Source organism: Natrix helvetica (genome assembly GCF_964273705.1).
Source record: "Natrix helvetica genome assembly, chromosome: Z".
Classification (NCBI taxonomy): Eukaryota; Metazoa; Chordata; class Lepidosauria; order Squamata; family Natricidae; genus Natrix; species Natrix helvetica.
This window is the reverse complement of record NC_138554.1, coordinates 137,165,110-137,192,318: the sequence shown is the minus strand read 5'-3', so window position 1 is coordinate 137,192,318 and position 27,209 is coordinate 137,165,110. Positions and strand designations below refer to the sequence as shown.

The window sequence follows — 27,209 nt, the reverse complement described above, 5'->3', positions numbered from 1 at the left end:
CAGATAAGAAACAATGCTTAGAAATTAACCAAGGAGAGAAGCAACCAAAAACTAAGGAAAGATTTCCAGACAGGGAGAACAATTAACCAGTGGAACAACTTGCCTCCAGAAGTTGTGAATGCTCAAGCACTGGAAGTTTTTAACAAGAGACTGGACAACCATCTGTCTGAAAGCGTATAGGGCAGCGATGGCGAACCTTTTTTGGCTCGTGTGCCATAAATGGGGGGAGTGCAGGGGGGTTGTGCGCAGGTGTGCCGCAGCCATAATACAACATGCGACACACACACCCAGTGTGCATGCGCGCATGAGAGGTGCTCCCACCCCATTTTCTGCATGCTTTTTTCGCCCTCCCCAGGCTCCAGAGGCTTTATAGGAGCCTGGGGAGGGTGAAAACAGCCTCTCCCCCCCTCTCCCCAGAGGCCCTCCGGAGGCTTTAGGGACCTTCAGACTTCCCTAAAGCCTCTGAAGGACAAAAAACGGCCCTACGACTAAACCAGAAGTCACTTCCGCTTTGCTCGTAGGGTCAGTTTAAACCCTCCAGAGGCTTCAGGGAAGCCTCCTGAAAGTCCCTGAAGCCTCCAGAGAGCTTAAACCAACCCTACGAGCAAACTGAAAGTCCGTTCTCGAACTTCTGGTTTGCCTATAGGGCCATTTTTTTGCGCTCTTTTTTCCCTGAAGCCTCCGGAGGGCGTCTGGGGGGGGGGGGGGGCAAGGGAGGCTTTTTTCGCCCTCCCCAGGCTCCTATAAAGCCTCTGAAGCCTGGGGAGGGTGAAAAATGGCTTTTAAAAAGGCTAAACTCAGCTGGCCAGCGCGCGCATGCACCCTGGCCAACTGACAGGGCAACGTCTCGCGTGCCCTGACAAATGGCTCTGCATGCCACCTGTGACACGTGTGCTACAGGTTCGCCATCCCGGGTACAGGGTCTCTTGCTTGGACAGGGGGCTGGAGGTCCCTTCCAACTCTATTATTCTATGCAAGGGGTGTCCAAACTTGGGAGCTGGCTGTGGAATTATGGGAGTTGAAGTCCAGAAGTCTTAAAAGTTTCCAAGTTTGGACAGCCCTGATCTATGCAGAAGCAAGATCCTTATTTGAGAAGTCAAGCTTGCACCCAAGTCAGGGATATATAAATATTTTATTTTTCTCTAGTATTTTTAAAAAAAACCCAACTACTGTTAAGCTGCTTGCCGGAAGTCCCCCGTGGCTGCTTCTTCAGGTGCCCATGAGCAGGTCTTCATACTTCTCATCGTAGGAGCCCTTTCCTTGGACAAGAAGCAGGCACGGCTTCTCCCCCAACATGCCAACCACGGTCACTGTGGTTTCATAGTCCACATTGTCTCTGAAATGAGAGAATGGCTAAGAAGCGAGTCCTCCCTTTGACAGAAACACCATTGAAGGGGCCTCTCCTGCCTGTGACTGGAAACTCCCCATGGGACAACTCGCTGGAGGACATGAGTTACACTGATAGCGAATAAATTGTTGAACAGAAGATATGTTCCAGACTCTAAGGGGCGGTGCTCATCTCTGTTTCAAATCCGAAGAGCCAGCGCTGTCTGAAGATGTCTCCGTAGTCATGTGGCCAGCATGATTCAACGCCAAAGGCGCACAGAACGCTGTTCCCTTCCCACCAAAGGTGGTTCCTATTTTTCTACTTGCATTTTTATGTGCTTTTGAACTACTAGGTTGACAGAAGCTGGGACAAGTAACAGGAGCTCACTCTGTTACACGGCGCTAGGGATTCAAACCACCCAACTGCCGACCTTTCTGATCAACAAGCTCAGCGTCTTAGTTTCTAAACCAAGTTAAATAAACAGGCCTCCGGATCAAGCGAGAATTGCATTCGAAATGAATTGCAGAGCATTGCATTGTATTTGGAGTACTGGCAGTCCTTGACTTACAATTCTTCGTTTAGTGTCCACTCAAAGTTACAATGGCATCAGAAAAAAGTGACTTATGACTGGTGTTCACATTTCACGACTGTCGCCGAACCCCGGCGGTCCCATGATAAAAAATCAGAGGCTTGCCAACTGACTCATATTTATGACAGTTGGGGGGTGGGGGTGTCACACGATCCCCCCTTTTGTGAACTTCTGACAAGCAGAGTCAACGGGGGACTTATTGATAGAATCAAAAGAATAGTATAGAATCAAAAGAATGCCACAAAGAAGAGGGAGTCAAACTATTCTCCAAGGCACCTGAGGGTAGGACAAGAAGCAATGGGTGGAAACTAATCAAGGAGAGAAGCAACTTAGAACTGAGGAGAAATTTCCTGAGCGTTAGAACAATTAATCAGTGGAACAGTTTGCCTCCAGAAGTTTTAAATGCTCCAACACTGGAAGCCTTTAAGAAGATGTTGGATATCCATTTGTCTGAAACGGTATAGGGTTTCCTGCTTAGGCAGGGGGTTGGACTAGAAGACCTCCAAGGTCTCTTCCAACTCTACTATTGTATTGTATTGTATTGTATCAATAGAATCAATAAAGGATGCCAAAATAAAATGTGAATGACAAGCCTTAAAATATGTATTTTTTAAAATTATATTTTAAGTAATTAAATTGAATTTTTGAATTGTCTTGCAACAAGTTATCCCGTGGTGAGCTGGCCACAGCGAATGGGCTAAGGCAAGTTGCCCCATTCTGCTTCCGTTGGCCTGCTGCCCTTTTGTCCACTCTTAGTCCAAGCCAAGTTAAGGGCTAGTCCTTCAGTAGGCATCGTGCCTGAGCCCAACGTTTCTGTTGCTAAGTAAGACATTTGGTGAGTGACTTTTACCTCATTTCACGGTCTTTCATAACACAGTCGTTAAGCGAATCTGGCTTCCCCATTGACTTCGCTTGTCAGAAGGCTGCAAAATGGAATCACGTGACCCAAGGACACTGCAGCCGTCATAAATATGAACCAGTTGCCAAGAGTCTGAATTTTGATCACGTGACCATGGGGATGCCGCAATGCTCATAAGTGTGAAAAACAGTCACAAGTCACTTTTTCTGTGCCGTTGTAAATTTGAAGAGTCACTAAATGAACTGTTGTAAGTTGAGGGCTGCCTGCATTGCTGACTGGGCCAATTTTAACAACCGTACCATGCACACGGACTATGTACTTATGCACAAGCATGTTTCCCAGGGTAAATCCTTTGACTAGAAGACCTCCTGTCCAACTCCTTGATTGGTCTATGAAAACAATGAGATGATTTAAAGTTTTCATCCAAGCTACAAGGAGGCCACTGGGAGAGAAAAACAGATCATAGCAACAAGAGGATTTCTCTAGTCACATCAGCCGTTTGAGGGGCACTGAAAAGCAGCCCAAAAATGGCATCAAAAACTGCCAAAATCCAGGCATGCATGAGCCAGCCAGTTGTTCTTCAGGTTTCTGGTGCTACCACATCCATTCCAGTTTGGGCACTTGGTGCTGAAAAGATCCACCATCACTGCCCTATCCTATTTCAGAAGTGGTAAGACTGAAATGCATAATTTCGCGCACCCTGCCCAAGAGTTTTTAAATGGGAATGGGAGCGGTGTGGCTTTGGAAAGCAAAAGCATTTTCTACCCCTCCATGAAAATTCCCCAAGCGATGCCAGTTTGAATCTTGGGGAATTTTAAAAAAAAAAAAAAGGGGGGGAGCGTCCTTCCCACCTTATTTTCTCGAGGTGGAGTAAGCCCATGCTGTGGCAAAATAATTTTCGCCGCCCAATTCCCCTTGTGCGGTCCAATTGTGTTCCCTCATGGGCAATTAACAAGGATAACACAGTCATCATCCCTATCAGCCCAGATCAGGCAGCTCTTGCCTGGAGCTTGGGGCATGCAGAAGAACCACGAGGGGCTTCTCCTGACCTACCTTGGGGTGAAATGGACCACCAGTTGGATTTTGGTACCGGTGCTACCTTTGCGGGCCTCAAGGATGCCACTGCTTGGAGAGATGGAAAACACTTCGGGATCCTTATGTCGCTCATCTTCAGCTTTAAAATGAAATTAGGAAGTGCTGGTTAAAGTCTCAACAGATATTCTTAAAAGAAAGATAATCTATCATCCTTGACTAATCCTTGGCTGCTGCCAAGAATATTTATTCATTTGTGGGGGTTTTTATCCTGCCTTTATTAATTTATAAGTAACTTAGGGAAGCAAACATATCTAATACTCTTTCTCGTTTCTCCTATTTTCCCCACAACATCCCTGTGAGGTGGATACATATAAAGGACTGATATGCAAGAGAGCCCAAGGTTATCCAAATCACTTTTGTGCCTAAGGCAGGACTAGAACTCCCAGTCTCCTAATGATTAGCCCAAAGTCACCCAGCTGGCTTCACACCTAAAGTAGCACTAGAATTCACCACCTCCTGGCATCGAGACCAGCACCTTCACCACATCTCCAAACTAGCTCAAATATATATATTGTCTGTCTGTCTGTCTGTCTGTCTGTCTGTCTGTCTGTCTGTCTATCATCTATCTATCATCTATCTATCTATCTATCTATCTATCTATCTATCTATCTATCATCTATCCATCCATCCATCCATCCATCCATCCATCCATCCATCCATCTATCTAATCTATCATCATCTATCTGTATCATGTGCCTAAAAATAACACAAACTCCTAAAAATTCACTCAATCAAAATGCAGGTAATGTCTTCAATTCTGATTCTAGACCAGCTCTTATTTCAGAATTTGCAAAAAATGGGGCATTGGTTCTTACCTGATACGCCCCTTCTCAAGGCAAGTGGAGACAGCGGTCATGCATGGGTTAACTCAGTCAGTAACCAATAGAACTGAGTCTACCAAAGTGATGTCATCACCTCAGAGGAGTGTCCTCCCGCTTTTGTGACAAAGGAGATAAGTAGACCGCTGTGCGTTAGTCGACTGCTTTCAATCCTCCAATACGCCAGCCTAGCTCCCAGAACTCCCTCCGCAAACTAGGCCAGGAACCAAAGGGTGGGGATGACCGCTGTCTCCACCTGCCCAGAGAAGGGGTGTATCAGGTAAGAACCAACGCCCCATTCTCCAATGTTGCTGGAGACAGTGGTCATGCATGGGATGTACCAAAGCTGGGTGTGTCCCCGGGTGGGAATGAGACTGGGCTAGGAGCTCGAAGAGGGAAGAACCTGTTGAAGAACCTGCCGTCCGAATGCCGCATCCGCCGACGCGTATCTGTCCGCCTTATAATGGCTGATAAAGGAATTGGGGGTCGCGCAGGTGGCCACCTTGCAGATCTCTTCCACTGAGGCCTGCCTTGTCCATGCGGCTGATGTAGCCGCGCTGCGTGTGGAATGCGCCGTGATGTTGGATGGAGGCGTGAGGTGATGCGCCAGGTAAGCTCTAGTTATGGTTGACCGGATCCAGCGCCCAACCACAGATGGAGACCCATGTTTGTGGGATGGAAAGATACAAAGAGCGCTTTGGTGCGCCTGAAGATGGCTGTCTTGGCAATTTAGATCTTAAGAGCACGTCTTACGTCTAACCTGTGCCATTTGCGTTCGAGACTGTGAGAGGGTTTAGGGCAAAAGTTCGGTAGAGTGAGATCTAGAGACCGATGAAAGGCCGAATTGACCTTTGGGACAAAGGTGGGATCAAGTCGAAGGACCATGCGGTCTGACTGAAAGGTACACAAGTCGGTACGGATGGAAAGGGCCGCCAATTCTGAGACCCGCTGTGCAGATGTGATGGCCACCAGAAAGGTTGCTTTCAATGTGAGGTGATGCAAGGAGGCCAACCTGAGAGGCTTGAAGGGTGGTCGAGTGTGAAAATAAATGACTTTGGTTAGAATGAGGAATTTTAGATCGAGGATTGCTCTCCAGCCCCCCGAAGACTTAAGCACGATAAAGAGACGAGTGTAGAACCCCCACCCCTCCTGGCCTGGAGGCACAGGTTGAATGGCCTGAATGAGGAGCAGATGATGGATGGTCTGCCCTATTGGGGCCTCTTTTGAGGATCCCTGGATATGGGATACGGGACAAAGTGGTTCGGAGGGCTGGAGTGCAAGCCCAAGAGAAGGCCGAATCTGATTGTGGACCTGACCCACGTGTCGTTGGTGATGTCGTTCCAATGATCCGCGAAGATCGACAGATGTCTGCCTATGGGGAGATCCTCCAGGCAGTCACTTCTGCCTCTTGTAGGAGCTGATGTTATTGTCCCTGAATGACTTTCTGGGCTGGAATCTCTGGCTGTTTCTGCCTGACCTGTTGGAAAAGGAAGGGCCCTGTCTGGGGGGAGCCTGACGTTGTGGATGGGAGCTGGAGGAACCCCCGTCCTGACCCCGAAAGGGCTGCCTGCGATAAATGGATTGACTGCAGCCCTCTTGTTTCTTAGTGGGCGGCTGCAAGACCTTTTGCTTATCCTTGGACTCTACCAATACAGGATCTAATGGGGGGCCAAAGAGAAGGGAGGAAGAATAGGGAGAGGAGGCTAGCCTCCACTTGGCATGGGCTTCCGTCTGGCACTGCTTTAGCCAAAGCAGGCGACAGGTGGAGATGGAGGATGCTATGGCCTTGGATGCAAAACAGGCCACGTCCAAGGAGGCATCTGCAGTGTATTCTAGGGCCGCCTTTCTTTTGTCAATATCCCTGCGAGCCCTAGAATCCCTGGCCAGGATCCTCGCCTGGAGTTGCCTTAGCCATAAGAGAGCAGAACGACTAAAGAATGAAGCAGAGGTACCCGCCCTAACAGCCCAAGCCGAGGCCTGGTGACTCTTGACCAGAGATTGTTCTATTCTCTTGTCTTCGGGGCAAAGAGCCTCCTCAGGAGCTGCTGAGGCTGCGTTAGGAGAAGAAAGGCCAATTATAGGTAAGTCAATAGAAGGTACCTCTAGAACAGCGATGGCGAACCTTTTTTGGCTTGCGTGCCACAAGTGGGGGGAGCGCAGGGGGGTCTTGTGCGGGCGTGTCACACCCATAATGCAATGCGCGACCCCCCCAGTGTGCATGCGCGCACAACAGGCGCGACCCCCCATTTTTACATGTTTTTTTCACCCTCCCCCAGGCTCTAGAGGCTTTATAGAAGCCTGGGAAGGGTGAAAAGAGCCCCCCCCCCGCCCCCCCGGAGGCCCTCCGGAGGCTTCAGGGACCATCCAGAGGCTTCCCTGAAGCCTTCAGAGTGCTCAAAACGACCCTCCGAGCAAACCAGAAGTGACTTCCAGTTTGCTCGGAGGGTCGTTTTGAGCGTTCCAAAGGCTTCAAGGAAGCCTCTATGGTCCCTGAAGCCTCCAGAGGGCCTCCGGGGGGGGGCGGGGGAGGCTCTTTTCCCCCTCCCCAAGCTCCTCTAAAGCCTCTGGACCCTGGGGAGGGTGAAAAAATGGCTTTTAAAAACGGTGAACTCAGCTGGCCAGCGCGCGCATGTGCACTGGCCAGCTGACAGGGCAGCGCCTCGCGTGCCCTGACAAATGGCTCCGTGTTCCACCTGTGGCATGCGTGCCATAGGTTCGCCATCACTGCTCTAGAGCCTTGGTCCCATGTTATACAGGCGCTTGTCCAAGGTATTGGTGAGGGGAACGGTACCTGGTGATGCCCATTGTTTCTATGAAGAGTCTGGGAGATGGAATCACCTCCTTCTCTACCTTAGGCTGGATGAAGATGGTCAGTAGTGTCTGCCTTGTCTGCTTCCGTTCCTTGAGGTGCTTTAGGGGAAGGGATGCCAGCGATCCTCTTGGCATTAAAGAGACTGAAAGACAGCAGGTTTGAACAAACCGACAAATGCAGGTGGGTCAGGGGGGAGACCCTCGTCTTCCAAGAGATCTGAATCTCTTGCCGGACGTTCCTCTTCTCCAAAAACTGAAGGGTGACTGGACATGCCAGGGAGCTCATGCAATGAAGAAGCCAAGAGATCACCATCCCTGCGTCTGGAACCAGAAGAAGAAGAAGCAGACCTGCGTGGAGTAGAGAGGTTAGAAGACCTATGTTTAAGGGCTGCTGCTACACCACGTTCAATGGCCTCAGATATCATATCTGCCATGCCAGGTGAATACGAGCGGCGACAGCAGGGATGAGGGGAAATTTCCTCCTGGTAGAGGGGCTCCTCATCCAGAGTGATGCTCCTGCCGCCCTCAGATTCATCCCCTCTGCAGGCGAGATCACCTGAGCCCCTGGCATCCTCAGGCTGAATGACGGATGTAGAAGGGGAGAGGTCATCCTCCGAATCAGAGGATAAGTCAGGAGGAGGACTAGGCTGAGAAGGCCTCTGGGCCTGAAATAGATGGGATTCAGTGTGGTTAGTCTTGTCCTTGTCCTTGCTGGGAGGAACCTGGGTGGCCCTGTCCTTTGCCTGTGGCTTGGCTGCACCCCTATGGGACTCCCTGGGGACCTTGGGAGAGGGCTCAGTAAGGGAGGCTTCTGGGACAGGCCTGCATTTGCGGGTCCCAGAAGAAGGGGTCTCGTTGGTGGGTGGAGGCACTTGTGGCTCAGGGGCAGGAGATGAGGCCATGGTCTGTACTCAGGACTCCTTGAAGTACCCAAAATGGCCACCGGAGATCTTCACACCAAAACAAAATGGCCACTGAGGCTACAGAGCCTATGGGCTGGGTGCCACGAGGTAGCTGAGGCCACAGAACGAGGGAGGGCATCGAAGGCCCTGCGGAGAGGCTGAGGAGGCTGAAGAGAGCAGCAGCGGAGATATGGTGGAGGTGGGAGTGCTGAGGGGCGGCGGCACTTCCTGGTGGCGGCGGGTGGCGGCTTTTTGGCAGTTGTTGGCGGCTTTTGGCGGCTGCTGGTGGCTTTGGAGGCGGCTGAGGGCTTTGCAGCCAGAGGAAAAGGCCCGGAGGCCAGCAGAGGCGGCATAGCTGAGCGGAGCCTGCAATGGCCGTTGCTAGGAGGTGCTGCTTGCCGGAGAGCCTCTGAAATCGCCAGTAAGCTCAGGAGGCAGAAGCCTTGAGGAAGCCCTGGTGAGTCTCTTCAAGAAGCCCGTGGCTAATTGAGAGAATTATCTCTGAGGAGCTATCCACTAATTCTTCCCAATTTGGATGTAATTTAGGTGAAATTTAGAAAAAAAAACCAATGAAAGGTAATTATAATATCTACGAAAGTTGAGGAGAGAGCAATTAGCACAGCCAGTTCGGATCGAACTGAGTCTAAAAAAAACAGGAGCATGCTCCTCTGAGGTGATGACATCACTTTGGTAGACTCAGTTCTATTGGTTACTGACTGAGTTAACCCATGCATGACCGCTGTCTCCACCAACGTTGGAGAAAGAAAAGAAAAAAAGTGGAATTTAAGAGAAGGTTCTCCCTATAAGGAACTCTGCATCAGGAGAAAAGGAAAGCCAGTTCAACCATTTGTCTTACGCAATAAAACTGCCCAGTAGCTTCTGCATCCACTGCGGTTCACCAGAAGTGCCCCTTCAGATCTCGTTTGGTTAACCAGGCAGGTTTTAAAATCAATTGTTTCACAAGAAAGCTCAAGTACTGGGATGGTCAGGTATGCAGTCAGGGGGAGCACCTGCAACGAGATCAAATGCCAAAGATTTTGAGGGGACCGTGAAAAATATTCTGAGAAGGCTAAGGCCTTCCCCAGCTGTCCTTTGTTGGATGGAAAAAGAAATATTCTATTAAGTATCTAAGGCGGGATCTGGGTGTGAGCTTTGTGGGCAAAGGCACCTCGAAGAAACCATAATGGCATGGTAGTCACGTATATCGTGACATCATCACACCACGCTACAAATTAAATGAAGAAAGTCCCTGAAAACATGGCTGTCCTTCCAGGCCTTGGGGCAAGATGGTAGCTAAGCTCCATAGGACAAGAACTTCAATTCCCAGAATTCTATAGCCAGCTTTCTGGAAGTTGAAGACCACATATCTGAAGGTTGCCAAGGTTGAGAAACACTGTTCTAAAATTTGTTTTTCATTTCTTAAATTCTTCCTACCTTTTTAAAGTATAAGGCAACCAGAATTGTTTGGAATAAGGTGGATTTTATATTGTATTTAAACAACCAACCAACAAATGGATATTTTGCTTCATTCGCACATATGCATTATGTGCAATAATTGTTACACACTCCAGTGGCTGGTTTTGTTTCCAAAACCATTTCATGCATCTGATAAATGGACTTGCACTTCACAAAGCTTAAGCATTTTACAATACAATAGTAGAGTTGGAAGGGACCTTGGAGGTCTTCTAGTCCAACCCCTGCCTAGGCAGGAAACCCTATACCGTTTCAGACAAATAGCTATCCAACATCTTCTTAAAGACTTCCAGTGTTGGGGCATTCACAACTTCTGGAGGCAAGCTGTTCCACTGATTAATTGTTCTCACTGTCAGGAAGTTTCTCCTCAGTTCTAAGTTGCTTCTCTCCTTGATTAGTTTCCACCCATTGCTTCTTGTTCTACCCTCAGGTGCTTTGGAGAATAGTTTGACTCCCTCTTCTTTGTGGCAACCCCTGAGATATTGGAACAATGCTATCATGTCTCCCCTAGTTCTTCTTTTCATTCAACTAGACATCCCCAGTTCCTGCAACCGTTCTTCATATGTTTTAGTCTCCAGTCCCCTCATCCTCTTTGTTGCTCTTCTCTGCACTCTTTCTAGAGTCTCCACATCTTTTTTACATCGTGGCGACCAAAACTGAATGCAGTATTCCAAGTGTGGCCTTACCAAGGCATTATAAAGTGGTATTAATACTTCACGTGATCTTGATTCTATCCCTCTGTTGATGCAGCCTAGAACTGTGTTGGCTCTTTTGGCAGCTGCTGCACACGGCTGGCTCATATTTAAATGGTTGTCCACTAGGACTCCAAGATCCCTTTCACAGTTACTACTACTGAGTAAGGTATCACCTATACTGTACCTGTGCATTCCGTTTTAATTTTAATAAAACATGATGGTTGGAAGAGTTATTAGTCTCTGCTTCAAGCAAACTAGATGAATGGCAGCAATATTTGAAACCAAAGTAAGATGCAGGAAGTATTTTCCAGAAATACATTTCTTGTAAAATCCATCCAATCCAAATACTTGGCAAAACCCAGTCGAACTATGTACAATGGCCTCTAGAATAGATATCCTCTTCTTTCGTATTTCAGTAAGCAATATTCTATATCAACTATTTAATATTGTACATTTATTGCCTTCAATGCCAACAGTTTTCTGGATAGATGCAAGAAACATAACGAAACTGATGACATTTTGATTTTTTTTTTTTTAAAGAAGGTAGAAAGTTCAGATTCAGCTGCTCAGGGCTGAGCAAAGGCTCCATTCTGCATATACTAAGAAAAATAGATTTATGAAAGGCTGTGGAGGAGCTACAGCTAAAAATGGTTTAATAGTCCATTCTGATAGAGATTATGTCCCCATTCAAGCCTTCCAAAATTTCCATGGATGGTAGCAATAGCAATAGTACTTAGACTTATATACAACTTCACAATGCTTTGGTCTACAGAGGCAGTCTTTTCTCCCCCAACAATCTGGGTCCTCATTTTACTGACCTCAGAAGGTTGGAAGGTTGAGTCAACCTTGAGCCGGTCAAGATTGAACTTGCTGGCAGTGGACAGAGTCAGCCTGCAATACCTTATTCTACCCACTGGGCCATCCTGGCGCTGAAGATGTGCAAGAAAGTAAAATACTTATGGGATTCACCCCAAGGGAGCACTGTACGTCCTTCTGTTGGATTTGTCATCTGCATGAACTTGGACAAATAAAAATGACAGATGCTATTTTCCCCCGCTTCCGCTTACCTGCGTAGCTTTGTTGCTGTACTCGATGATAAGATCTTGTTTAAACTCCATGATTTTCTCCCCGCTGTCCTCCTGGATCACTTGAAGTCCTGACGGCAGATGGTCCTCTGGGAGATGCTGGTAGGTGAGTAACTCAAGGGTTGTGAGAAATGACACTTTCACCTATGAAGAACCGGATATAAAGGGCAAAGCACGGAGGTAACTTGGCAGGGTGGCTAAGAGTTAAAAAAAAACAGGCAACTGGATTATATAGGTAGTCCTCAACTCACAATCACAATCGAGGCCAAAATGTTTATTGCTAAACGAGACATTCGTTCAGTGAATTTTGCTCCGTTTTACGATCTTTCTTGCCCCAGTGGTTAAGTGAATCACTGCAGCTATTAAGCTAGTAACATGGTTGTTAAGTGAATCTGGCTTCCTCATCGTCTTTGCGTGTCAGAAAGTCACAGAAGGGAATCATATGACCGTGGGTCATAAATATGAACCAGTTGCCAAGAGTCTGAATTTTGATCACGTGACCATGGGGATGCCGCAATGCTCGTAAGTGTGAAAAACAGTCACAAGTCACTTTTTCTGTGCTGTTGTAAATTTGAAGAGTCGCTAAATGAACTGTTGTAAACTGAGGGCTGCCTGCATTGCTGACTGGGCCAATTTCAACAACCGTACCATGCACACGGACTATGTACGTATGCACAAGCATGTTTCCCAGGGTAAATCCTTTGACTAGAAGACCTCCTGTCCAACTCCTTGATTGGTCTATGAAAACAATGAGATGATTTAAAGTTTTCATCCAAGCTACAAGGAGGCCACTGGGGGAGAAAAACAGACCATAGCAACAAGAGGATTTCTCTAGTCACATCAGCCGTTTGAGGAGCACTGCAAAACTCTCTCTCGGAGATCAATTCCTTCTTAATTAAAACTCATTTTTTTTATTTATTTATTTAAATCAATCATAAAAGAGTTGGAAGGGACCTTGGAGGTCTTCTAGTCAACCCCCTACTCACACAGGAAACCTTGTACCACTCCACTTGAATGGCTTTTCAATCTCTTCTTGCAAGCCTCCAGTGATGGAGCATCCACAACTTCTCGAAGCAAGTAGTTCCACTGGTTAATTGTTCTGTCAGGAAGTTTCTACTTAGTTCTAGGTTGCTTCTCTCCTAGATTAGCTGCATCTTCTCTTGCGTTCTGTTGCTTTGGAAAATAAGTTGACTCCCTCTTCTTTGTGGAAGCCCCTCAAATACTGGAACACTGGTATTATGTCACCCCTAGTCCTTCTTTTCTCTAGACCAGTCGTATCCAAAGCTTGCAACCGTTCTTTGTATGTTTTAGTCTCCAGGTCTTCAATCATTCTAGTTGTTCTTCACTGTACTTTTTCCGAAGTCTCAACATCTTTTTTATAATATGGTGACTAAAACTGGATGCAGTATTCCAGGTGTGGCCTTACTTTATAAAGGTAAAGGTTCCCCTGCACATATGAGATAGCCGTTCCTGACTCTAGGGGGTGGTGCTCAGCTCCGTTTCAAAGCCGAAGAGCCAGCGCTGTCTGAAGATGTCTCCGTGGTCATGTGGCTGGCATGACTCAATGCCCAAGGCGCAAAGAACGCTGTTACCTTCCCACCAAAGGTGTTTCCTATTTTTCTACTTGCATTTTTTACCTGCTTTCAAACTGCTAGGTTGGCAGAAGCTGGACAAAGTAACAGGAGCTCACTCCACTATGTGGCACTAGGGATTCCAACCGCTGAACTGCTGACCTTCTTAGCCAGTGAGCAGTACTAATACTGATTTTGTTTCTATGCCTCTATTTAGACAACCAAGCATTATGCTAGCTTTTTTTGCTGCCGCCGCACACAGCTCATATTTACGTCCACCTTGATCTAACCTGCTGTGATCCTGAATTGCCCAATGTTCCTTGAACACAACCGTACCAGCATATTTTCTAAGGTGTAGAGCAGCAGGTGTGCTCCTCCTTCATCTCTTTCACTCTGAGATGTTTTCAGGCTGTGTTCAGGGTCCACGCCAGATATGGAGAAGGGAGTTGACAAAATAAGATTGAAGGCCAGAGGGGTCTCTGTGTTATTGGTGAGTTTCACATTCAGAGTGGTGGCTGAATAGGTCAGCACCTGAAGGAGAAAAAAACAAAACAGAATCTGTTCACCTCACTGCGTTTCAGACGTGGGATTTCTAAGACAGACGCCCTTCCTTCACCTGGCCCCCTTGTAGGACTTCCAATACCCCAAATGAAGAGCCGAGTTGGCACAGTGGTTAGAATGCAGCATTGCAGGCTACTTCTGCTGGTTGCCGACTGCCAGCAGTTCAGCAGTTCGATTCTCACCTGTTCAAGGTTGACCCAGCCAGCCAGCCATCCGAGATGGGTAAAATGAGGACCCAAATTATTGGGGGCTGTGAAAAGCAGGAATTAGGGGCCAAAAGGGAGGGGATATAGTGTGTCAATGCATAGGAGCAAATTGGTGAGTAGGGGTTTGCTTAAAATAAAATAAATTGCATCCCTGTCTCAGTCTGAAAAGCCAATTTTTTTGAGGAATAGCAGAAACAGCCATGGTGATGCAGTGGTTAGAGTGCAGTGCTGCAGGCTACTTCTGCTGACTGCTGGCTGACTGCAATTTGGCAGTTCGAATCTCACCACGCTCCTTCCATCCTATACATCCTGGGTAAAAAGAGGACCCAGATTGTTGGGGGCAAGAGGCTTACTCTGTAAACTGTTTGGAGAGGGCTATAAAGAACTGTGAAGCAATGTATAAGTCTAAGTGCTATTACTATTGCTACTGCAATTTGGCAACTGTAGGTAATCCTCAATTTACAACCATTTGTTTAATAATTGTTTAGAAATTACAACAGCATTGAAAAAAGTAACGAGACATTTTTCACATGACTGTTCCAGCATCCCCATTGTTACATCATCAAAATTCTGACGGCTCATATTTATGACGGTTGCATTCTCCCAGGGTCACGTGATCCCCTTTTACAACCTTCTGACAAGCAAAGTCAACGAGGAAGCCTGATTCACTTAACAACCCATGTTACTAATTTAACAATTGGGTGATTCACTTAACAACTGTGGCAGGAAAATTCGTGAAGGGGGGGGGAACTCATTTAACAAGTGTCTTGCTTAGCAACAGAAATGTTGGGCTCAATTGCAGTCATAAGTCAAGGACTAACTCTTACTTGGATACAGGCAGACAGCTCCTATGGTAGAAAGCCTTCTGCAGTATCAAACAAGCATAAAAAAATGTAAAAAAATGTATTTTACTGTAAAAGTTATAGGAATTTCTGAAGTAATTTGTATTTGAGATGGCATCATCATTGGAAACATTTGGGGGATAACCAGGCTGGGGTCCAAGACAGTTATTAAGTGAGTTTTGCCCCATTTTACAACATTCCTTGCCAACTCTGTAGAGGCACTAAACGAACGGTTGTAAGTCAAGAACTATCTGTTCAGAAACCTTTTCTGGCTACTGCTGCTGAAGGTAAGCTCAACAGTTTGGGATGTTTTCCCAACATCGCTTACATTTTCAGTTATTATTTTATGGCTAATGTGTTGTGAACAATTAACTGATTTTAGGAACGAATCAGAGTTGTTCCACGTGAAATAGTAGCTTCCTGTTCACTTACAAAGTTCTCTCTATCTCCCTTCTAATTATTCTTGGACCGAGTTCGGTGTGCTTGCTCCAAAATGACTTTTTTTCCCCCCAAAAAACAAATATGTTATGAAGGTTATATATTTCCTCTTCTGCAATTTGCAAGCATTTTGGCAATTTCAGAAGCAGAAAACCATGACTTACATGCATGACCAGAGGTTTTGGGACTAAGCTGCTAGCCGCTGCATGGAACACCAACCCTCTCTCATAATCCGTTTCAACTGTCAACCTGCAGGAAGAAAGCAGAATATTGTGACTTACTGGAAAAGGAGAAAAAATAGAGTAGGAAAAGTTAAGCATTGAAGAACATTCCAGTAGGAAAAGTTAAGCATTCCAAATTCCAGAAAACTATGAAAAAGGTGAAAAAAAACATGGAAATCATACACCAATCTCTGGATCAGCGGTCACCAACTGGTGGTCCATGAGAAAATTCTGGTGGTCCTCAGAGAAATTATTTGCATTTTTTTTATATTGCACTAAATCAGGGGTCCTCAAACTACGGCCCCTGAGCTGGATAAGTGCAATGAACGCTTGTGTTGCTGCAGAGAGTCTCCCCCTTCGGGGCCTTTCTGTGTGGTCGGAGGCTGGGCAGAGGCTGGAGGGAAGAAGCATCGCTGGTGGTGAAGAGCCGGAGGGCCTTGTTCCGGTGGGACTGCATCATGGCCTGGAACTGGCTGAGCATCTCAGCCCGCTGAGCCTCCAGGCGCTGGAACCTGGCCTTGCACTCCCGCAGGTCTCCCCTCTGCTTGGAAAGCCTATGCTCCTAGTCCTCAGTGAGGTGCTTCTACTGAGCCTCCTTCTTGGTCAAATCCAATTTGAACTGAGCTGTTTTGCCAACTCTTTCTCATGGTGGCTGCTTAGCTCCAACAACTGCTTTCTGTTGGGGCCCTAAGGAACCCGGGCGGGCTCAGGCGAGGAGTGGCTGAGAGGGGAGGAGAGGGGCAAGTAGAGGCCATTGAAGCATCCCTCCACATTAAGTGACATCAAGTTGGCCACACCTACCCACTCATATGACCACCTGGCCACTCCCACCTAGGCAGTCATTAGGCAGATCATATTAGTAGTCCGCGGAATTTAGAATCATGAATTTAGTGGTCCCTGAGGTCCGAAAGGTTGGTGACCCCTGTCCTGGATGACAAGTGCTCTAGGTCAGGGGTATCTAAACTTGGCAACTTTAACAATCCCAAACATGACAATTCATGGCTGGCTGAGGAATTCTGGGTGTTGAAATCTGCAAGCCTTAAAGTTTCCAAGGCTGAAGGCTCCTGTCCTCCAGGGATAGGAAGGGAGCAACTGTCCCGTCCTTGTGGTGTATCTCCTAGAAATGGGCAACCATGTTCTAGGAACAGAAGATACTTTTAGGGACCAAAAGTGCTGGAATGGCAACTTCTCCAGCTCTACCTGAAGTACTTTCGAAAGGACAAGTAATCTTAGGGGGCCCCGTAGGACACCAAAAGAATGGCAGAGATGGAAAGAATGACAAGGAACATCTAAGCCAGGGATGGCTAACATTTTTGTCGTCATGTGCTGAAAGTGCGCTCTGCCCCCCAACGCATGTGCACACAATCCCCCTGTGCTCCCTCAGTCCCCACGCATGCGCACCCCTGCATTTCCCTCCTGCCCATCGCATGTGCACGTGACCCCCCCCTGCCTCCCACACATGCGCATGTGTCTCCTGTATGCGCTCCGCCCTCCACACATGCATGACAGAGACCCAGAAATCAGCTGCCCAACGGTTAAGGTACTAGTCTAGAAACCAGAAGACATGGGTTCTAGTTGTGCTTTAGACAGCTGGGTGATTCTGGGCCAATCATCAGGTGACTGTGAATCCTCGCCCTAGTGTTGGCAGGGTGGCTTTGGGCCAGGACCAAAGTCAACCAACACACCTCACAGGGTTGTTGTTCTGAAGGAAACAGGAGGAGATAGGAGAATTTTGGGTCAGGTCTGCCATCACATTACTTCAGCTTGGTTTGCTCCGATGGCTTCCTGCCATAAAAGCAGGGAGGAGGAGTAAGGGAATATAGGGAGGGAGGGTGACAGGATGAGAGGAACCGAAGGTGCCAGCCCAGAACAGAGCCTGGCAGATCCAAGGACACAAGCAGAAGAACCAGAGGTGATATTCAGCTGATTCGGATGGGTTCGTCGTGGGTGGGTCCGCACACTCACATTTGCAAACTGGTAGGGAAAGTTAAGTAAATACCACCCCTGGTATGACAATGTGAATGCCCACCAAAGAGGTGCCTAACTTTGGGACTGTTATGAAAACACCTAGTTCAGGGGTGTCCAAACTTGGGAACTGTAAGACTTGTGGACTTCAACTCCCAGAATTCCCCAGCCAGCATGGCTGGCTGGGGAATTCTGGGAGTTGAAGTCCACAAGTCTTAAAGGTTCCCAAGTTTGGACACCCCTGAACTAGTTTGAATACCATTGGACATTAACCAGATGACCGGTTAATGGGAAAGGGCCCTGGAGAAGCGAAAACAACTGAGTTTACATGGAAATATTCTGATCTGGCTTTGCTATGCAGTAACCCCTTTTCACTACCCACGGAGTCGAGGGTCTTTCTTTCCTGAAGATCCAAGGTGGGACAGGCCTGACAATTATGTATATTTGCCATTTTGAGTTACAAGTAGTCCTTGTAATTAAGCCCAAAATGAATGTTGCTAAGTGAGGTTCACCCCATTTTACAACCTCTCTTGCCACCTTTGTTAAGTGAGTCATTGCAGTTCTCACATTAGTAGCGCAGTTGTTAAGTGAATCTGGCTTCCCCATTAACTTTGCTTGTTAAAAGGTCGCAAAAGGAGATCACGTGACCCCGGGACACTGCCACCGTCATAAATACGGGTCAGTTGCCAAATGTCTGAATTTTGATCACGTGACCATGGGGATGCTGCAACGGTCTGTAAGTGTGAAAAATGGTTATAAGTCACTTTTTTTAGTGCAGTTGTAACTTTGAAGAGTCACTGAATAAACTGTTGTAAGTCGAGGACTACCTGTACTTATAAAGTAACAAAGGCAGGATAAAAATCTAATAGATAAATAAAATAAATACCGTATTTTTCTGAGTATAAGAGGCACCCTTTTTCCCTCAGAAAAGAGGCTGAAAATCTGGGTGTGTCTTATACACCGAATACAGCATTTTTTTGCCTCCTGAAACCCTGCCCCCCTCACCAAAATGGCAGTGCAAAGCCTGTAGGTGGCTTTCAGAGTGCTCCTGGGGGCTGGGGAGGGGAGAAATTAGAGAGAAAGAGGCCATTTTTTGCTCAGTTTTGCCTCCCCCCAAGGAGCACTCTATAAGCCTCCTTAAAGGCTATCCATGCCCCTCTTTTGACGCCCCCAGGACCACTCCAGAAGCCTCCTAAAGGCTATTCATTTTTGGGAGGTCCACAGAGCGAAAAAAAACTTTTTTAAAAAATTTGCCTCTTTAAAACCTTGGTGCGTCTTATACTCCGAAAAATACGGTGTCATATAGTCATATTTCATAATATGCCCCTTTCACATCCAGTATTGGCTTACAAGGCAGGTTTGACGAATGCTTGCAAATCGATCCTCAGAGGGGCAAGCGAGTGTCCATCTTCACGAGTTACTTTCCCAGGATCTTCCCGGATAATCTGAGGGAGGGGAAAGTCAAAAGGGATGAAACTAGATTGGGAAGGGCAAACATTTTATTCTCAATTCATTCAATTTACTCCAATAACTTTAACATATAAATATTATTGTTCTACTGTTCTCCTTGACTTATTACCCCAATTGAACCGAAAAGTTCCATTGCTAAGCGAGACAGTTAATTTTGTCCTGTTTTATGACCTTCCTTGCCACCATTATTAAGTGAATCGCTGCAGTTGTGAAGTTAGTAAAACAGTTGTTAAGTGAATCTGGCTTCCCCATTGGCTTTGCTTGTCAGAAGGTCGTAAAAAGGGATCGCATGACCCTGGGACACTGCAACCGTCATAACTTTGAGTCAGTTGCCAGGTGTCTGAATTTTGTTCATGTGATCATGGGGATGTTGCAATGGCCCTAATTGTGAAAAATCGTCATGTCACATTTTCAGTTCCATTGTAACTTTGAACTGTCACTAAATGAACCATTGTAACTTGAAGGCTGAGTGGTGGAGTTTAGTTAGCAAGCAATTTATAAAACCTAAATTTGGGGCGAATCCCATCAATAAATGGGAGGATTTTAAGGACCGTATCAAAATGCCAGGGGATTGGCCAACACAGCTGCCAACTTGGCTAACTCTTCAGCATCATCCCCCTTTGAAGCACTGGAGTAAAACCCATGTCTGTTACCAGTTGATTGACAAAATGATGTGCAGACGGCGAGAAGTGTCTCCCCCAGCTTCTAGATTGGATCCTGATAGAGGCACATGTGACTGGGTTGAAAAAAAATGGATTAAAAACTCTCCCCTTTCTCTGAAAATGCTTCGTAAATGGTTGAGAAGCCCTGGTGAATGTATTTGGCTGGGGGGACAGAGAGGGAAACTCATCCAAGGGGGGATACAGATATCTTGTACATCACACCCACAAAATAACTCCTGCAGAAAAGCCTGGTTTTCTGGAGAGCAAAAGGGAAAGAAGAAGAAAAAAAGAACTCCCCGAAAAATGCAAACGACCCTTGCTTTATATACCTCGCTGTCCAGACTCATGAAGCCAAGTGCAAAACCTTCACATTCGAACTTATGGATGATTTCTGGAAGCATCAGAGGAGTAAAGGAGATGTGAATGGCAGCAGTGCCACCTGCAGGGATAACCTGGAAACAACAGTCGGATCTTATTCAAAGAATGCAGCAAAAGAAAGGGATAGCAGCAGGATTGAAGGGATACAGCCAACCATTAAAGTCAGCGTTCTCCGCCTTGGCAAAATTTTAAGATGAGCGGACTTCAACTCCCAAAATTTCCTATGCTGCCCTGGCCTGCAGATTTTGGACAAGCATCAGAAGATAACAGAGATACAGAAAACTTTCATTGTTTTTGACCATCTAGTGCAGAGAGGTCTTCAAACTTGGCAACTTTTAAGATTTGTGGACTTCAACTTTAAGACTTGAAGTCCACAAGCCTTAAAGCTGCCAAGTTTAGGGACCCCTGATTCCAGTGCATCTCCCAGAATTCCCCAGTCAACCTAACTTTCCCTTTGACTGGGAATTCTAGGACTTGAAGTCCACCCATCTTAAAACTGCCATGACGGAGAAAGTACTACCCTACCCAAGTTGGACAGATGGTTGGTTGGGTGGCCAAAATTCCGAAAGGTCCTACAATATGCAAACTCTTCTGAATTTTTTAAAAAACAATAGTTAGTTGGAAAATGTGCTACCAGACTTCTGATTTTTTTTAAAATGAAATCTGAGGAACTGGCAGGAAACTGAATGTCACACCACTCCCTGGAACTCTCTGGAGACAGCAAAAACAGAAAGGTGGCTGTTGACATTCTCAGTCTCCCACCTCCTTCCATATCAGAGGTGGGTTGCTCTCGATTCGGCCCGGATCAGGCAAACCGGTAGTAGTGGTGGTAGGCTCTGCCCAGAAGCCCGGACGCTTCTGCACATGTGCAAAAACATCATGTGCGAGTGCACGCGCACAAGCGAACCGGTAGTTTAAAAAAATGGAAACCCACCACTGCTCCAGGCCATTTCCTATCTAGAGGGGTCTAGGACACCTCCGACAGCCAATCAATCCTCAGACAACTTGCTGAGGGACAAGAGTTACACTAATATCAAAGAAATGATGGAATAGAATTATTTAAAAAAAGGATGCCATAGGAGGGGCAGAATGAAATGTGGTGACAAAAATTAAAATGCATTTTTAATTACTTAAATCATTAGATTAATTGTAGAATTTTCCCATCCCATCGTCTCATCACAACAAGTTGTGTGTGATGAATTGTCCCGTGGCAAGTTGGCCGTGGCAAGTTCTCCACAGCTCCCATTCCGTGCCAGCCTGGGCTAAGGGGGCTGCAACTTACGATCTGTTTGGGGGTGATGCAGAAAGGGTAATCCGAGGGAACACCGTCATGAGGTCGAAGGACCACGGAGATTATTGGCTTGAGCATCAGTGGTTCCCAGATGGAGTCAAAACTTCCTTCATCATCTTCAAATAGTGTCTCCAGATTCTACAGTGAAAGTGGGGAAGACGTTAAAAAAAAAATCCTGCCAAGACTGGTACGTGGTTCCATAGAGACGGGGGCAAAATTTTGTTATATACATTAAATATGAGCATCCACTATATATTCTAAAGAGGCGGTTCAGCACAATTGCTTGGAATCTCTGCTGGAAGCAGTACGGACGTAACTTAAGTGGATCGAATTTTGCATTTTGAATATCGCAATTACAGTGGGGACAGAAGGAAACAAAGCTCAGCCGTAAACATGAAAACAGCTTTTTAGCTTTTATTGCACGTCAAGTAGGGAAACCACAGTCCTTCAACCTTCTATTCTTACCTAGAAGCTGCCATAAAACAGCTTCAGAATACTTTTCTTAATAGATCATGTGTAGGGACCAACCTTATTACACTTGCTCGCCCTAAATCCTCTGTCTATTGATACAGCTGCAAAGTGATTCCCCACACTCCATTGGCCAAAATGGAACAAGTAATGTCCATCTATTGTCCTTTAAGGGACAAAAATCAAGTCGTGTTAATCTTTTTCATTGCTGCAATGGCACGGACATTTTGCCTAGTAAGGATTAAAACCTTCTGCTATAGTGAAAGAGTGGAGCGGTGATCTTCCGCTTTGACAACTTTAAGATGGGCGGACGTCAATTCCCAGAATCCCCTAGCCAACATGCTGACTGGGGAATTCTGGGAGTTGACACGCACCCATCTTAAATTTGTCACGGATGGGAAACACTGTACCAGAGGGTTTGAGGAGTGCAAATGGCCCTTCTGAGAGTCACACATGATTTGACAGGAAAGAAGTTGATACAGCAAGAGGAGAAGCCCTCCAGGTGTTTTATTCCTCACCGGCTGCTTATGGATGATGGCAACTCTGAAAGCAATGTCAACTGAGAATGAAGGAAACATGGCATAGAAAGTACTGCCCCCACTTGGAAGGGAAGTCAGCTGATGAATAGATTAAAATAGGATAGGATAATGGACTGCACTGGACTGGACTAGATTAGAATAAGAAAGAGAAATAGAAATACAATAAGGATTAGACTAGACTGGAATGGAATAGAACACAACGCAATACAACACAACATAGAATATATTACAGAACAGAACAGAATAACAGAGCTGGAAGGGACCTTGGAGGTCCTCTAATCCAACCCCCTGCTCAGGCAGGAAACCCTACACCATTTCAGACAAATGATTGTCCAATCTCTTCTTAAAAACCTCCAGTGTTGGAGCATTGATTAGTTTCCACCCATTACTTCTTGTCCTGCCCTCAGGTGCTTTGGAGAATAGATAGAAAACCCCCTCACCCTTCTTTGTGGCAACCCCTGAGATATTGGAAGACTGCTATCCTGTCTCCCCTAGTCCTTCTTTTCATTAAACTAGACATACCCAGTTCCTGCAACCGTTCCTCATATGCCTCCAGTCCCCTAATCATCTTTGTTGCTCTTCTCTGCCCTCTTTCTAGAGTCTCAGTCTAGTGTCTTTATTTAAATAAAGGCAATCCCACAGTGGTCCCAAAGCTTCTGTTTTCAGACAAGATAAATCTATACATTCAAAGTGTCCTGCAAAATTACCAGGAGAAATGTTGGTTTATTTGTCCCAGCTGCTAAAAATAGCAGAAATCCACCCTTTGTGCGCCTGGGCTAAAAGGCCACATTATTTTTCTACTTACCCTTACTATACCATAAGTAGAATCACAGAGAATTGTAAATGTCTTGCTGACTATAGTAGTAGTGTAGAAATGCCATGTTTTCTAAGAAAACCTTATTTTGGAGAAATCCTTTACAAGGGAAGAGAATGATACTTTTTAAACAGTCCACATACTAACCTGGTTCTCCCTTATTCGCGACCAGGTAGAGTCAGAGGTGAAAGATATATTTTTAGAGGAGGTGTCTGATTCCCAAAGGACATTGATCTCATTGCCATCGGCATCTTTGATTGGAAACTGTGCACCATAAAACACCAGGAGATCAATCAGTTTGTCATCATCTTTATCTTGGTTGTAACTTTCCCAATCCATTCGAATGTCTGAATTGAAGAAGCAGGGAAAAAGGTGAAATCAAAATCAGGGTGGCTAAAGATTTGCAGCTAAGTGTGGGGTTGGCTGCAACCTCAGGAGATCATGCACTAAAACAGGGTTTCTCAAACGTGGCAACTTTTAAAGCTGAAGTGTGGACTTCAGCTCCCAGAATCCCCCAGTCCGTTGAGCTAAAATCTCAGAATCTGTTCTGACCTAGGCTTCACAAAGCAGACTTCTTGTCCCTACAAAACCCCTTTTTATTAGGCTAATGTGAATTCCACTCATTCACATCTAGCATAGTCCTGGCAAACAGTCTTTCAAGGATGAATTTACAAACACAGATCTTATCAGGCTTGGAGAGCTGCCAGGCCAATAGCTTCCAAAAGCAACGCTGTACCAGAAAAATACTTTGGTAAGGAGTCCCTAGAAGTTACAAACAAATCTTCACATTCATGAAAGGAACTAATTGTCTCCTGCAAACTCCCCTCTCCTTTCGCTCATCTTTTATTTCCTCTGGGAGGGGCCATTCAGCGTCCACCTTTGCCTTTACTCCCATTGACCCTTGTTCCTTAGCTGTTCCCTTCTCCTGGCAGCTGTGTGCACGCGCACATTGGGAACAGGCTCCAGCTGTTCTTCTGCCCCACTGTTCTCCAACTCCAAAGGTAGCTGATAATTGTCGGGCGGCTCTGGCCCCATCTCTGCTTCTGATGCAGAGCACTCGTCAGAGCCTTCTCCAGGATTGGCCCATGTTTCTCCCCAACCTCCTCACTGAGTCTACCACCAGCTCCACTGGCCTCTGGCGTGCCACAGCAGAATCCACAGATATTTGGGGGCAAGGAGGAGTCAAGGAGAGACATATTCTTAGGTGGTTTCCAAACTTGGAAAGATCTTGACCCTTCATTTTCCGGTGGCGGAGGGAGCTTGTCTGTTCTCGGGGAAAACGACACTGGTCAGTACAAGCACTTACCGAAGGGAGTGGGGTTATTGAGACGGATGTACCGTGAGACTGTGTCTCCTCCAGAGATATGGGCTCCAAACCTTGGAAGGAAATAAGATATTATCTACAATCTGTGTCTGTATATTTGGTGTTTTCTAGGAAAGGGGAGGGGGAGAGGAAGCAAATGTATTCCATCAACAAAACAAAAAGACATTTCAACATTACAGGGCTTGTTTCACCATTCAGAGACCTGGAGGGATTATTTTTCTCTCTCATGGCCATCATTTTTGACAAATACACGATTCCCACTGCTCTTACAGAGACAGGAGGGATTTCTAACACCAATATTAAACAGGTTGTCCTCGACTTAGGGACACAATTGAGACCAGAAAGTTCATTGTTAAGCAAGATTTTCATTGGTGAGGCATCACATACTCCTGCACCTGATTTTACAACTGTTTCTGCCACGGTCATTATGTGAGATACTTCGCATTTTAGGCAAGACCCAACATGACTGAAACGTGTGACCTGGCAAACGTGACAACAGGGATGTTGCAATGGTCATTAATGTGAGGACCCCATCACAAACCACTTTTTTCAGCACCACTGCGATGTTGAAAAGGTCACTAAAATTATGACTGCAAGTTGAGGACTACCTGAAGTAGCAATGGTTATTAAGGGAATACTAATTATTTAGCTAGTAAGAACAATGTTGTAGAAAAATGGGATGAGGAACATATATTTCCCGGGGTCCCTCTTGCTAATCAACCCAGCCAGAGGCTTACAGGAACCTTCTGGAGGAATGCAAAACTATTTGAACCAGAGCAACAATTTTTATTTATTTATTTGTATCTTGCCTTTATTATCTTTACAAATAACTCAAACATATCCAGCACACCTTCTTCCTCTCATTTTTCCCACAACAACCGTGTCAGTAGCTTGGGCTGAGAGTGTGATTGGCCCAAAGTCACCCAGCTGACTTTCAGGACTAAGGCGGGACTAGAATTCACCATCTCCCGGTGAGTTATCCTAAGTCATCCTGCCAGCTGTCATGCCTAAGGTGACTGGACAAAGTCACCCAATGCCCAAGGCGGGACTAGAATTCCCAGTCTCCTGCTTTCTAGACTGGCTAGGATTGTGATGGCTAACCTGTGGCTTGCGTGCCATAGGTGGCACATGGGGCCCTCTCTGCAGGCATGCGAGCCGTTGCCCAGCCCAGCTCCACCACGTATGCACGTATGCCTCCTACCGGCCAGCTGGTTTTCGAGTCTCTGCCGTGCATGTGAGATACATGCGCACAAGTGTGGGAAGCAGGGGGGATTGCATGCACATGCGAGGGGGGTGCGGTGCCCCCTGTGTCCCATTTTTTTGTTTCAGAAGGCTTCAGGGAGGCCTGCTAAGTCCAAAACGGAGCTCGGGTGGGGTCATGCGCATGCGCGGGGGAGCTGTCGCACACACGATTTTGGCACGCAAGGAGAAAAAGGTTAGCCAACACTGGCCTAGGACCACTAGACCAAATGGGGGAACTGAAACACAGACAGAGCTGGATGAAAACAAGCACTCGCCTTTCAGGCAGGAGATCCGGGAGACTCAAAATCAAACAGTTTCATCCCCATCTCTTGCAAAAGATGTAGGCCTCAGCCTTTGGGGAGATCCGTTCCTGTTGGGGAGATCCGTTCCTGTCGCTGAACGAATCCTGTCGTTCAGTCCTTCAACACGAAAGAGGAAGAAAAGGGGGCTCCGTGGCCCAGGAGAGCTGCGGCGAGGACAGGATTGTGTCCCAAAGGGAAAAATACACGTTCATGCTGGTCTAGCTACAGCTCTCTGAAATCCCCACTGCCTTGCAACTGGGAGTTCCCGGTAGCCTTGCTAAAAGTTTTGGGCATCTACCTGATAGTCAGTGTTGCCATGGGATGATCTGGTCCAGTCAACTGAAGGAAGATGGGGCAACCTTTCACAGACATCTCTATGGGGATCAGCTTCGGCTCTAATTCTCCCACCTACACAAAAAAGAGTAATTTTGATACCCAACTCATTTCAACCTTGAGCTACAAATTTGTTTTAAGGTAGTTTTAAAGCAGCACTGCAAAGTACCACATTACAGAACCTTAGTAAGGCCACACCTGGAATACTGCATCCAGTTTTGGTCACCACATTACGAAAAAGACGTTGAGACTTTGGGAAAAGTGCAGAGAAGAGCAACCAGGATGATTAGGGGGCTGGAGGCTAAAACATATGAAGAACGGTTGCAGGAACTGGGTATGTTAAGTCTAGAGAAAAGAAGGACTTATTTCTTTGGGTTTTTTAAAGAAGAAGAAAAAGAAGAACTAGGGGTGGCATGATAGTAGTATTTCCAATATTTGAGGGGCTGCCACAGAGAGGAGTGGGGTCAATCCAAAGCATCAGGAGGCCAGACAAGGAACAACAGATGGAAACTCGCCAAGGAGAGAAGCAACCTGGAATTAAGGAGAAACTTCCTGACAGTGAGAACAATTCACCAGTGGAACAACTTGCCACCAGAAGTTGGGGGTGCTTCATCACCAGAGGCATTTAAGAAAAGATTGGACAGCCATTTGTCTGAAATGGTATAGGGCTTTCTGCTTGAGCAGGGGGTTGGACTAGAAGACCTCCAAGGTCTCTTCCAGCTCTATCCTAAATTTGAAATTTGAAAATATTCTCCTTTATTATACCAGACTGATCTGGACCTCTAAAAAGGGTGTGCTTTGGAGGAATAGTCCTTTTTTTTGCATATAGTTTTTTTATTTCTCAGTAATAGACATACATAATTTATCTATAATTTCGACAATATTTATCTCATTTCATATTTCTTTTACACTTCCCCATTTATTCATT

At 46.3% G+C, this 27,209-nt stretch overlaps 1 protein-coding gene across 1 annotated transcript in view; it reads right to left on the bottom strand.

The window, feature by feature from the left end:
- Nucleotides 1–1,122: 1,122 nt before the first annotated feature.
- DLEC1 (DLEC1 cilia and flagella associated protein) overlaps nucleotides 1,123–27,209 on the bottom strand; it is an 84,606-nt gene continuing 58,519 nt past the window's right edge. The window contains exons 27-38 of the mRNA XM_081970185.1: nucleotides 26,247–26,356; nucleotides 24,387–24,457; nucleotides 23,228–23,427; nucleotides 21,251–21,397; nucleotides 19,920–20,042; nucleotides 18,809–18,903; nucleotides 15,437–15,521; nucleotides 13,562–13,756; nucleotides 11,637–11,798; nucleotides 9,258–9,411; nucleotides 3,829–3,949; nucleotides 1,123–1,336 (exon numbers count right to left, since the gene is read on the bottom strand). Of these exons, the coding sequence (XP_081826311.1) occupies nucleotides 1,210–1,336; nucleotides 3,829–3,949; nucleotides 9,258–9,411; nucleotides 11,637–11,798; nucleotides 13,562–13,756; nucleotides 15,437–15,521; nucleotides 18,809–18,903; nucleotides 19,920–20,042; nucleotides 21,251–21,397; nucleotides 23,228–23,427; nucleotides 24,387–24,457; nucleotides 26,247–26,356 (1,590 nt within the window). The 3' untranslated portion in view covers nucleotides 1,123–1,209. The remainder of the gene's footprint in view (nucleotides 1,337–3,828; nucleotides 3,950–9,257; nucleotides 9,412–11,636; nucleotides 11,799–13,561; nucleotides 13,757–15,436; nucleotides 15,522–18,808; nucleotides 18,904–19,919; nucleotides 20,043–21,250; nucleotides 21,398–23,227; nucleotides 23,428–24,386; nucleotides 24,458–26,246; nucleotides 26,357–27,209) is intronic.